The sequence below is a fragment of the Ricinus communis genome, chromosome 3, assembly GCF_019578655.1.
Source record: "Ricinus communis isolate WT05 ecotype wild-type chromosome 3, ASM1957865v1, whole genome shotgun sequence".
NCBI classification, from domain to species: domain Eukaryota; kingdom Viridiplantae; phylum Streptophyta; class Magnoliopsida; order Malpighiales; family Euphorbiaceae; genus Ricinus; species Ricinus communis.
The window spans coordinates 24,312,561-24,326,464 of record NC_063258.1 but is presented as its reverse complement, the minus strand read 5'-3'; the positions used below and the strand labels follow the sequence as shown (position 1 = coordinate 24,326,464).

The following is a 13,904-nucleotide window of genomic DNA, read 5'->3' as shown; positions in this document are numbered from 1 at the left end:
TTCCGTTGATTAACAAAAAAAATTAAGAAGAAATTAGATTGTTAAAACTTCTCAACAACTATAACTAATTTATTAATGAATTTAAAAATTATATTTGCATTAATGATCAATTCAATGAATTAAAACTGAGATTATACATTGAGTTGAAGTTTTCTCATATCGATTTATCTTCTTAAATTTTATTATTGTTTCTAATTGATTTTTAGTTTAATTTATTTTGATTCCAAATTTAAAATTCAACCCTACTTATCACTATTTACAAATTTTTATTTAAAGAGAAAATATATTTTTATTGGATTCGACACCCATCAGTTGATTTGGAATGCCATACTCTGGTTTAACTGCTTGAGCAATCTGGAATTGGAGAAACAAGCATGTAATATTAGAGTGCTTTTTTGGTGAAGAAGCCCCTATTAGCTTTGTCATCCCTGGAACCATTGAGATTCAAGAAGCAAGATTGGGGGATGTTTGGCTGGGTTATAATGGCTTGTGCTGCCTAGATTCTCTAGCAGTTGGAAGATCCTACTGTGAAGGAATGATAAATTGAGTACAGATGGTGCTTGTATGTCTGAATTTGCAACGCATGAGGGATTCTTCAATACCAACTGGGTAATTAGATAACAGGCATTACTTAGAATATAGACGTGTGCTCAACAATGGATGCTCAACTTTTGGGGAGCGCTCACGGGCCTGAGAATGGTTAAAGGGTTGGGAATCAAGCATGTGGTCTTCTGAAGCTTTGACATTAAGAAAAAAATGGTTCGACTGTATATACATTTCACACATTCTATATTCATGCGTAGATATAAATTGCATATCTTCTGCCTGCATTAATCCATGGCTAAATATCTACAGGTGCATGATGTAATCTTCGCTATAGCACTATGATACTCCACACCTCTGCCTATACCATGCCTAGCAGCACATCTGCCATATTTACAGTTGGGTACATCTAAATGATACAGCTGAGTTCATGATTATTTGAACCAGGAAGATGCTACTTGTGGATTCAATATTAGCATATCCATTTCACTGACATTTTAAAACCAGCCTAGAACTCTGATATTCAGAGGCTCCTTACAATGATTCAGATACTGGACGAGCATGCAATTTCCTCAAAAGTTAATTCAGGGCACCTGTTGTCTCTCCAATTCCTCAGGTTGCATTAATTTAATTTATTATTCATTAATATTAACAATGTATTAGCTAATATAAAGTATTGTTCAATTAGAAGTATAACTCTTCAAATTACCAGGTGCGACATGCCAACGACAAAAACAGCATGTGGTAGCATGGTAACTATTATAGCTACGTAAGAACAGGTGCATCTCATATCAACTTGAGCACCAATAGGAAAAACAAAAAACAAAAAAGAAAAAAAAGAAAACCCACTCAAGATTGAATATTCCATTTGGTGATGCAACAATTACAAGCCTCAACAACCAGGAAATCAACAATGAACATTTGGTGATTGAATATAAGTAGCTTTCAGAATAATTAAGTTTGAAATAGATTTGTTCAAAAAAATATATACCTCTCAACAATTTGTAGAAACAAATTCATTTAGGCAACTAAAAAAGGAGTGATGACTATTATAAAACAACCAACAATTCCAGCAAATAGTTATGCATGAAACTCAAAGCATCACAAAGTACTATTTTATCATTAATTATCACCTTACCATAGCTTTCAAGACATTTAATACAGGATGATGGTACGAAACATTTTTATTACAAAAGAAATTAAATCCAAAAATAAACAAAGACAACTACTATAAACTATGTCAAAACAAATATATATATATATATATAACATAAAACAAAATGAAAAACTTTCATTCACAATTTGTAGAAATAAAACAGAATAAGTATATTGCAAGTTTAGCAAAGCTGTATTACCAAGTAGATTGGAAAAATTATAATTTAAAAAAAAAAATAATTCAGTTGATTACGAGTATGATTTCTTAGTTATATATTAAGCTATAATTATAAGAAATTATTTACTTAAAATAAAAAAATTAAACATTCAATAATTTTAATAACTTTATGGATTATTCAACACAAGTTTGAATTAGTAATAATTTTTAATTTAATTTTCTTATAACTCTTAAATATAAAATTAATATGAGTCCAATTTGTATTTTATAATGGTTACAATAGTTACAAAATAATCTCTTCTATCAGTAAAATATAAAAAATTTAATAATTTTGTGTTTAACTTAATCTTTAAGAAATAAAAAAGAAAGCTTTATTAATAAAATCAAAAGAGTTATTTTATTTTAAATGATGACGATTATAAAACTAAAAAAAAATTTATATCATAGCTATAAAAAATAAAAAAAAAACTATAATTATCGAAAATGACGATGATTATAGAACTTAGAGAAAAGTTATATCATAGCTATAAAAAAATAAAACATAAACTAATAATTATCAAGTCAAATGATTGTAATAATATATATAATTTATGTGATAAAATAATTAATGATTAATAAGATATATAAAATTGAGAAAAGAGAGAAGATAGCCAAATGTATCACAATATAAACATTAATAGCCTCCTAGAGATTAGTTAGTTTAGTTTCTTTAAGAAAAATATGAATAACTAAATTATTTTTTAATTAAATAAATTTAGTTTTAATTTATTAAAGTATATTACTTTATATTAAAGAATAATTATATATAAAATAAAAAAGTTACTTTATATTAAAGAATAATTATATATAAAATAAAATAAAAAGTAATACCAAGGAATTTTATTATTATAAGAAATATTAATATCAGAATTTTCAAAAAATTTCTACTAAATTTTTTAAAATTAAATACTCTAATTACTTAGTAACAATCTCAATAATTAAATAATTTTTTTTTAATTTTAATTGCTTAGTATCAAACTGATTGATCCTATTCTTATTTGTACTATGTTTTATTCTTAGTTATTAGTTGGATAAATGATTGGTTTGATGTTTTAAACTTTCATTAAAATATTTGATTAAAACAAAAATTATAAGATACTTATGAAATCTTTTTATTCAAATCCAAAAGTGTTTGTAAAAAGATACACAATAAGACAAATTAATAAAATAGAAATTCTAAATTTGCGTGATTTTATTTTTATTTAAACTTTCCAATATTTCTGAAGTTTTAGAAATAATATTTTAAGAATAAAAATAGTAAAATATCCATGGCATATTCATACCTAAACCCATTTGTAAAAAAAAAAAAAATAACAAAATTATTTTAAATATTATTATAAAATAAGTCATAACTATTACAATATAAAAACAATCTTATAATGTCAAGTGATAATAATTGAAAATTTAATAAAAAAAGATACGTTTCTGAAAAAATTATACAAGAATGATGGATAAATCTAATAGTAGAACGTAAGATTCAAATGTATACAAGAAACATATTTTAGTCAAACATTAATTTTGAAATATACTATACCTGAAAAAAAACATATTTTAATCAAACATTAATTTTGAAATATAGTATACTCCAAAAATAAACTAAAAATAACACAAAAAGTCAAGTAATACGTTCGATTAAAATAAAAGTTTAGTTGGCCAATTCATAATTAATGGGTTCAATTCATACTTTAAGCACCATTAGTTTTTTTTAGAAAAATGTTGCAACTGTTCATTAAATGAAAGAGGAGACAGGTTTCCTATTTGGAGGGAGGTTTCAAAAAACCGTTATTGTTTGAGCTGTTATGTCTCTCTCTCTTACTATATAGACCTATAAAAGAAAAGCCAACAATGCTGTCTAAAATTGAGGAACCAAAAATAGTAAAATAACTTAAAAGAAGCAGATCGAAAAGACCATTAAAGGAAAAAGAACAGAAAAAGATGAAAGAGTTCAGTTATCTGTTACAAAAGATTAATTCCTGTCCAGCTATTAATGCGTTCAAATGTGTGGAAATTATTCAGAGAAAACATTGCACATTCAATCCCTGTCATCACTTTAAGCTCTCCCTCCCTCTCTCTCTCTCTCTCTATTTCTCTACATCTATTCCTTCTTTTCTCTTCTGCATTTACATTACCCTTTGTGGGTTTCAATTCAAGCTTGAAACTCAACAAGGGATGTTTTTTTAGGCTCTAAATCTAATCCTTCAAGATTCTAACATTTTGTAAGTTCTATTTCCTCTTTCTTTGTTCTTAATACATATACCCTTTTGTATTGTTTTATTTTGATGCAGTTACAGTTTGTATATTACAAGGTTTGTGATGGTTATGCAGAAAACTACAGTTTTTATTATTCATATGCATAGGTTAGAACAACAAAAGTATGAATGGCATTTATGATATAAAAGAGAGCTACCTCCATTTTAGATCACAAATTATTCATCAACGCAAACATAAGATTTGTTTAAAGCATAAAACAATAATCTATAGATTCAGAAATGTAGATTTGAACCATGAAGATTCAGAAATGTAGATTTGAACCATGAAACATAATAGAATTAATACATTTTATTTTTGAGGTGCTACCAGATAACACTAGAATTTTAGATTAAAAAATGCAGATTTAAATATGAAAATAAGATGATGTTCATGAAATAGCATGGGGTCATCTTTATCATACAGCACCAGTAATTAAAAAAAAAAAATTGAATACTTGTAAATCATACCTATTAAGTTTCATTAACAACAACCTGCAATATGAAAAAAAATATAAACAAGGTGAGATTGGAATAACAACCATCATCATCAAAAGGTCTTCTTGTTTTCATGATTGATTCTTGTTGGTATGTTTCTTTTTCTTTTTGTCTTTCTTTTGGCAATAAAGGTGTTGCTCACTCTATATACCATTCTTCTAACAGAGTGTAACAGGATTAGAAGAAAAAATGATCAGCTGTTTGGTTCTCATTTCTCTGCTGATCCATGCAACTGCACAAGTACCACTCAAACCTCCAACATCCAACAAGAAATGGCTAACTCTAAATGGTATCAGGATTTCTTTTGGCTTTGAAATTGTTATTTGTTCTGAAATTAACTTCCACGGAAGTTGCTCTATTGGATTATAAACATCATTCTACATTGATAAGACAAGAACTTACCTAATGCAAGAAGTCTCATCTGACTCTCCTAAAACGAGAAGTCTCGTGCCATGGGAACGTGTCTTTGTGATACTTTTAGATTTTAAATAAAGAAAGAACAACATTAATACTAACATTTTCATTGTGTATGGCAGGTCAGCCACCTCTTGTGGTTGCTCGTGGTGGGTTTTCCGGGGTTTTTCCTGAATCCACTGACTTTGCAATTGACATGACACTTTCAAGCGTATCCAATGTGGTTATGCTCTGCAATTTACAACTAACAAAAGATGGAAAAGGAATATGCCAACCAGATGTAAGGATCAACAACACAACAAATATAGATATGGTCTATCCAAACAATTCAAAAACCTACAATGTTAATGGGAAGGATGTTACTGGGTGGTTTTCCGTAGATTTTACATTCGAGGAGCTTTTGAGCAATGTAACAGGTGAATCTAAGAACTATATTACTTCTTCAGGAATAAAAAAAAAAGTGCCTGTCTTCCTTAAATGGACTAATTCGTTATTGATATTCACCAGTTATGCAAAGTATATTAGCTCGACCAAGTGACTTTGACAACCAACTTCCTGTGACCCCTGTTGATGATGTTTTACATGGTAAATTTCATTCCTACTGGATAAATGTTCAGGTAATTTTCAGACAACAGTATCCTTGTTTTTCTTGTCCTAATTTATAGATCTGTTGCTAATGCATTTTGCTTTCTCCTGTACTCTCATTCTCTGCAGTATGACAAATTCTATACTGAACACAAACTGAATGTGGCATCATATATTCAAACGGAAAGGGCATTTCGTCGTGTCGACTACATTTCAAGTCCTGAGATTGGTTTCTTGAAGTCATTGAATGGAAAAGTGAGCAGAAGGACCAAGCTCATCTTTGTTTTCCTCGACAAAAATGCTATTGAACCCACAACCAACCAAACCTACGGTTCAATTCTGCAAAATCTTGCCACAATCAAGTCATTTGCATCAGGAATTGCAGTCCCAAAAGATTACATATGGCCTGTAACCAAAGCCAACTATTTGGAGAAGAATGCAACTAGTCTCGTCCTAGATGCTCATAAACTTGGTCTAGAAGTATATGCTTCTGGTTTCGCAAATGACTATGTTACAGTCTTTGATTATTTCTATGACCCAGCAGCTGAATATTTGCAATTCATAGATAATAAACAGTTTGCTATTGATGGAATGATCACAGATTTCCCTTCTACAGCATCAGCAGCTCTAGGTAAGATCAGCAATTGGTTCTGCAATTTCTCTATATAACATCTCTACGAAAGGGTTCATGTGTTCTACCTACTTTTCTGACCCTCCTTATGATCCTTGTAATGCAGCATGCTTTGCAAATTTCAGTGACGTTAGCATGCCAAGAAAGGGTAAGATTTCTAATATTCAGTGCAAATTACTGTATCAAAGTTAGCAGTATAAGAAAAAACCATTTGACACTTGAAGAAAATGCTTCAGATGGACCTCTGATAATAACCTACAATGGAGCAAGTGGAGTATATGCTGGCTGCACCGATCTTGCTTATCAACGAGCATTAGATGATGGTGCTGACATTATAGATTGCACAGTTCAAATGTCAAAGGACGGAGTAGCTTTCTGTATGGACAGTGCAGACCTTACAGGAGATACAACAGCAATGACTACCTTTGTTTCGAGATCTAGCACTATCCCTGAAATCCAACCGGCTGCTGGAATCTTTTCATTTGATCTCACATGGACTGAAATTCAGACATTGCGGCGTAAGCTTTTTCTTTCTTTGTTGCACTCTTGCATATGTACATTCGCATAATGTTTCTTCGAGTAAGCTTCTAGGATTCCTCATTAACAGTAAATCTTTCTCATGTCAGCTCAATTGGTAAGCCCTTTGGGTAATGGTAATTTGTTCCCAAGAAACCCTGCAAGCAAGAATGCAGGTAAATTTATGACTCTGCCTGAATTTTTGGACTTCGCCAAAACAAAGGCAGCATCTGGAATTTTAATCAACATTGAGGTAAGCATGTCAGACTCCTAGTACCCTTATTGCCTTTCTTGCTTTCATCTTATTCAGCAATTTAATCCCTTCAAAACTTCTGCTTGCAGAATGCTGCTTTCCTAGCTGCAAAGAAGGGTCTTGACATAGTAACTGCGGTTACCACTGCATTGAGCAATGCCACTTTTGACAAGCAAGCCACTCAACAAGTGCTAATTCAATCAGATGATACTTCAGTGTTGTCTAAATTTCTAAATATTCCTGCTTACAAAAGAGTGTTGTACCTGGGAGAAGAAATAAGTGCAGCACCCAAGAAATCAGTTGACGAAATCAAGAAATTTGCTGATGCTGTCAATCTTCCAAGAACCTCACTCGTCCCTACCAATAATGGCTATGCTGTAACTACAACAAATGTTGTGCATGAAATGCATGCTGCAAATTTGACAGTATATGTATCGCTTCTGAGGAACGAATTCGCTACACTTCCATTTGATTTCTTCTCAGATCCTACAGTAGAGATTGCTACTTATATTGCTGGACTTGAAGCTGATGGGATCATAACTGAGTACCCTGCAACTGCAAGCAGATATTTGAGTAAGTTCTCCAAGCGCTAATTGACTGATATATTATAAATCTCAATTCAATTAAGTGTTAATCCAGAACTACATCTTATATGTGGCATTTCCAGGAAATGTATGTTCAAATCTCAACTACGACCTCCCATTCACAGTCCTACCAATTGAACCACCACTTTTACTTCAATTCATTAACTCCGAAATGCTACCACCAGCAGCTGCTCCTTCACCAGTTTTGGATGTTGCAGATGTGGTAGACCCACCACTACCAGCAGTAGCCAAAACCACAGATACTTCTTCTTCAGGCAGTCCTGCTCCAACCACACCACCTAGCGCTGCCACAGCAAATATAGCCAATTTGGGTGCAACAGTACTGGCAACAATGGTATTATTGAGTTTACTCTCTAAAAAATTCTAGTGAGTCTGCAGAAGTTACAACTCAAAAGAGAGGCATGGATGATATATAGCAAAAAAAAAAACAAAAAAGAAAAAAAGGTGACCATAAAACTGAACCTTGTTTGTTTTCCTGTATTAAAATTCTTGAGTAAAACCTGTACTATAGTAAAACAAAAGTCTTGATTGGGGGTACTGATATCAGTTTTCAGTATATGAGTCGGTCCGACAGATAACAAAATGAACATTCCCTGGACATGTGTAGGTTAAAAATAACTATTCCTTTAGCATAAATGATATGCACTTCCATGTTTGAGTTTCAAAGCAAGAGTTTTCTTTTCTAGTTTGCATATGTAATTCAAAATTTTTAGGTCTAAAGCTTCTTATGAGGTAAGTTGCTCTCTGATTAAATTTGTAATCCTACAAAACGGCCCAATTTTAATAAAGAAAAGAACATTGTGCAAGGTTCAGATTTGCCTTCTCAGACAGAGAAACGGAACAGCACCACCATCACAGCAGTGGCTACAACAGAAAATGTCTAATTCTTTTTAATTCTAATAAAGCATCATCAGAGCCTGAATTAGAGTTCAAACTATAATGAGAGACAGATGGACAGAGTGTCTTTGGAAAGGAAGTAACTTTTCATGTTTGGAAAGCTTAATAAAAGTAGCAAGAATTGAATTCTTCCAGCTTAATGAAAGAAAGTCATTTTGAGAAAAAATGGCAATTCAATCTAATTCTTGAACATGAACAAAACCAACATGTGGAAAGAGAGAAGGCTCAGATTCGCATTTGGTCAGACGCAAAATGTAATAACACCGCCAGAACCAAAATCATGGCTGCAACAGAGAGCTACTCTGCCAAATATTCTGTGTTATATCTATTTTTAACACCAGAAAATGCATATCATCAGTGTCTCAATTTCAATATCAATTTCAATTATAATTATGTACCGAAACAAAAACTATTTTTCGCGAAACAAACGGAGACTTATTAAAATAGGGAACACAGTCCGATTTAGCCGTCAAATATGGACAGAGGAGGCTCAGATTTTGCCACTATCTTTTAAAATCAGACAAAGAAAAGGAATCGCCCATTATCACAGCTGCAATTCTTGCATGCAGAGCCAAGAAAATGATGGCAACAGAACCATCATTTCACTGACCACCGACATGAGGATTCGCCCCGCCGTGAAACAGGCCATTTCTTTCCAGATCTGATTTCACAAACTTGTACCGTATATCATCATAGCCTCTCTATAAACGTTAGGGGCGAAAATGCACCTTTTTCCCAATTCAGGTGGCGTTGATATACTATTTATTTATTTATTTTCCTTATTCCTTTTCTTCTTCTCTGAAGGGCTGTTCATGACCATAAAAAGGAGAGCAGAAATCATAGGGTTCGCTGCTAATCAGAGAGAGAGGAGTCAACCGCCCTTAGAACCCTTCCTTCACTCTCTGAGAGCAAAGCCCTCATTCATTCTTGACACTACTGAAAGATGCAGGCTCCGTTTCTCCCAAAAGGGAAATATATATATATAAAGAAACCAAATCCTGCTCCTGTTGGTCGGTGTGAATTTTCGATTCCAGTTAAACCCTTCCTCATGTGTTGTGTTTGCCAAGGGTATGGAGGGTAATTATTGTCATTCCACCCATATTCAGATATTTCTTTCCTTTGCTGAAGAAACGACTGAGTGCCTCGCAGTCTCCCATTTATTACTTGTAAAATTATTGTCGTTTGACCGTCCCAGTAGCTAAATTTATCTGTTTGGAACAATATCCCACACTAGCTAATTAGGGATTGCAAAGAAAAATTAGAAAAAGTCCATATTACTAAATCATAGATAAAGATTTGGTTATTGTAAAAAAATAAATAAATAAAAATTTAATTTTTATTAAGAATTTATTTAGTTAAAATTCTTAAAATTATTTATAAATTTAAAATAAAATAAAGACTAATTCATAATATATGCCTTGAGCCTTCTACTCTTCCTTATAGTCATGTCTACTTATGTCATTCTTTTGAAGTGAAGCAGAAAGCAGATGGACACAAGTGCACTAAAACAGCAGTTAGGCCCTTTCCATATGCCCCTACTAAATTTCTCGAGGAAGAAGAAGCAGACGAATACGGAAAATAAGGTAATTCCTTAAATATAACTAAACTAAAATTTTTATTTTTAATAAAAATATAAATAAGTTTTAAATTAATAAATTAATGTATTTTGTAATATTTAAGTATCAATCAATTTTATTATTTTTACTTTAGATTCTTTTAAGATTTTTTAATAAAAAATTTCACCAAACATAATACATGCAGTAAATCACTTAATAGCAAAAAGATGTCCAAGATATCTGTCTCTCTCTCTCTCTCTCTCTCTCTCTCCCTATATATATATATATATATATGAAGAATTTTGTAACTTGTTTTTTCTTTTCACAATAATTTTTTTACAATTTTAAATTATTTCTTTAAATTGTAATAAATTTAAGAATTTATATAAAAAATTCAAAAAAATAATTATATAAATATTAAAGACATACATTAACTATTCTAAAAAAATATATATTAATTAGTATTAAAAATGTATAATTTTATACTTAACTATTTAATTACTTTAAATTATTTTTCTCACGCTATTATCATAAGAATTATTCTAAAATTTTTAATCAACTTCTTAGAATTATGAATTTAATCTAATTTTTGTAAAAAATCTCTATAACTTTTCTCTCATTTATTTAATTACTTCGAAATCTTTCTCTTACTTTCTTTTATAAAAATTATACTAAAACTTTTAATATATTTTTTAGATTTATTTTATATATTGTTATTCGATTTCATAAAAAACTAAAAAAAAAATTATATTTTAATATAAACATTTGAATAGATATATAAATAATTTATAATTAATAAACTACTACATCCATATTAATGTCAAATTTAAATAAATACTATATAGCAAAATACATAAATGGATCCTTGTTCCATATTTGCAATTTGCCCTCCAAACTCAATTTTGCAATTGGACTTTTCAACTTTACGATTATTATTTTTAACTCCTCCGCTAACGGTAGTAATAAAAAAGTTAATATTTTATAATATATAAAATACATAATTAAACTATTAAATTTGGCTTATTTTTACAATTGGCTTCTTAAGCTCAATTTCGATTCAAACGGCATATAAATTTTACGAGTTATTATATTTAAATCCTTCACAGGTAGAAGTTAAACATTTTAGATTAATTTTTTATAAAAAATATATTATTTATTATATTATTAAAAATATATTTTCTAAATAACTAAAATAAACCGTTATAATCTTTCAACTTTTCTGTCAATTTTTCTTTTTATTCTCACATATTATATTCACACCAGTAATCATAACAATGAAATATTTAGTGAATATAGAAAAACATCAAGTTTTGTTTAAGAACTAAAACTAATTGTTTTACTTATTTTATTTATTTATTTTATATTTAAATATATTATTTTTTTTTTTTTAAATTTACACATGTTTTAGATGGCATAAAACACACGTCCTTAATGTATGTGATTGAAGAATTTAAACAAAAAAACTAATAAAATTAAGAAGTCCAATTAAATCAAAATTAAATTCGAGCGGATAATTAAAAAAATGAGACAAATCCAAGAAGCCATTTATGTATTTAGCCGTTATTTTATATTTTAAATATATTATTACTTTATCTAAATATATACACTTTTAAATAGCGTAAAATATATGCACATATAATTAAAAAGTAAAATACCAATAATCCATAAAATTAAAAAATTTAATTGAATTAAAATTAAGATCTAGGGATGAATTACAAAAACTAGACAAGTTCAAAATCTATTTATATATTTAACCATATTTTATTCGTATAGAATAGCTTTCGCCAAAAAAATAGCACTAAACTATTATATTACTGTAGTCAATTTATAGATGACTTTTTATTTATATATTTTATTTTTATTCTCAATAATAATTAAAATATAAGTAAAAGAGTTTTAAAAAAATTATTTTTAGAATTATATTACAAAATTTAATTCTTAAAAAAATAGAGCTTTTAATTTATAAAATAATCCATAATTATTTACTTATTCCGATTAAAAATTCAATACTTTTATATATTAAAAAATTTAATTTCATATTTTTATATAAATTTATATTTATATTTAAATAATTTATTTTTAATAATATTGAAAAAATATATATTAATTTAATTTCCGTTCAAAAGACAAGTATTTGGCTAGTTTAAATGTTAATCGCTGTTTGTAGATATTACCCTTCAATCATTGTCTTTTCTTTCCAAAGAAAGAAAACCTCATCTGGTCCGGTGAAATTCTGATTACACATTGATTAAGGGGGCATAAGTAGACAATTAGAAGCATTTAGAAAAGAGAACAGGAACCAAAACAAACAAAAAAAGGAACAAAGATCTTTAAAGGGAGGGTTAAACAGTATAAGAAAATTTAGATGGCCCCAAAATCCAAACTTTATACAAGATAAAAAAAGGTGGAGAGAAGAAAACATATTTAAAGATTTGAATGTCGTTCAAATCTCTATATAGGTGATCAATATTTTGAATAAGGAGTTTTTGGTTCATATTTACAGAATCCACTGCCTTCTTCAAATCAAATGCATGATCATAGATGGATAAAAAGGACCCAGGAAAACCTTATCTTCGATGAGATAAAGATTTGAGCTTTTGATATCCATAAGACTGGTTTCTACAAAAACAAGATCTACAAAAAGAGATGGCTCAGATTTCCCTTTATATTATCAGACACAGGGAAAAGAAAGAACAATGTATCATGGCTGCAATTCTTGCAGGCAAGCCATGAATTGACGGCAAAATCATCATTTCACTGACCGCCTCCATAGATTACCCCGCCAATAGAACAGTTAATTTCTTTCAAATCTGATCTTGAAACACCGAGCATATCATCATAGCCCTGAATACATACACAGAGAGGGAGAGGAAGTGAGATATAGATGGGTTTTGATTTTATTTTCTTTGCTTTTGCTTTCCTGATAGGGCTGTTGGCAACAGAAAATAGAAAATAATGAAATCATCGGCTCCGCTACCTATCACAGAGAGAGGAGTCAACCACCCTTGGAACCATCCTTCTCTCTCCTGAGAACAAAGCCTCATTGTTAAACTAATGAGTCGAGACTTTCCAATGTGTCGAAAGGATAATTTAATCTGATTTTCAAATAACAAAGAGGCTCAGATTTGCATTTAATCAGACAAGAAAAGAACACAGATGGCCATGACTGCCAAAGAAAAGAGACCTCTAGGAAAACGTACAACGCCAACCATAAAGAGCCTCAAAACATTACCCCGCCAAACAACCAAAAGCATTCCTGAAAGTCTGACATTGGCACTCTAAATATGAAAAGAAAAAAAACATCACAGCCACTTTTATATTCGGTTCATTGAGAGCAGTAGCAGCAGCAAGAGTAACAACAAAGAAGAAGATCCAGCTGGATCATAAGACCAATGTAATTATGCCAAACCTCAGGGGATAATAGTAATTAACACTACAGGTCGAGCGGTTTATTTCATGAAAAGGAAGAAGGCGGCGATTTTTAAATCATCGGCTTCAGAATCGTTCAGAGAGAAAGAGGCAACCACTCAACAAGAAAATCCATCTACCTCTCTGAGAGCAAAGCCTCATTCTTAAACAAACAAAGTTTTTTTTTTTTTTTTTGGTTGAGTATAGTAGCTAACACTAACAGAGTGCTTGATCCCTGCGCAGAGACCCATTTTCGATTGTATAGTTCCAGATTTAGCCATACGTTTATTTCGTAGTGGTATTAGTAAATTGGAAATAACTTGGAGGATAGATTCGTGAATGAGTTAATTAACCAGGGTAGATGAATGGTATTGTACCGG

General features: G+C 30.3%; 1 protein-coding gene and 1 long non-coding RNA gene across 2 annotated transcripts; one reads left to right on the top strand and one right to left on the bottom strand.

Moving 5' to 3' along the window:
* Positions 1 to 3,972: 3,972 nt before the first annotated feature.
* LOC8282511 (glycerophosphodiester phosphodiesterase GDPDL7) lies at positions 3,973 to 8,475 on the top strand. Its single transcript, XM_002523457.4, has 10 exons — positions 3,973 to 4,131; positions 4,825 to 4,948; positions 5,196 to 5,489; positions 5,581 to 5,690; positions 5,788 to 6,289; positions 6,396 to 6,437; positions 6,526 to 6,807; positions 6,916 to 7,058; positions 7,148 to 7,631; positions 7,726 to 8,475. Exons 2-10 carry the CDS (start codon positions 4,849 to 4,851, stop codon positions 8,028 to 8,030), a joined length of 2,262 nt encoding a protein of 753 aa, XP_002523503.2. The 5' UTR covers positions 3,973 to 4,131; positions 4,825 to 4,848; the 3' UTR covers positions 8,031 to 8,475.
* On the bottom strand, positions 4,612 to 7,203 carry LOC125369408. Its single transcript, XR_007214966.1, has 3 exons — positions 7,083 to 7,203; positions 5,176 to 6,963; positions 4,612 to 4,656 (listed from the first exon to the last, which is right to left on the bottom strand). It is a non-coding gene; the product is annotated as an uncharacterized LOC125369408 (long non-coding RNA).
* Positions 8,476 to 13,904: the final 5,429 nt, after the last annotated feature.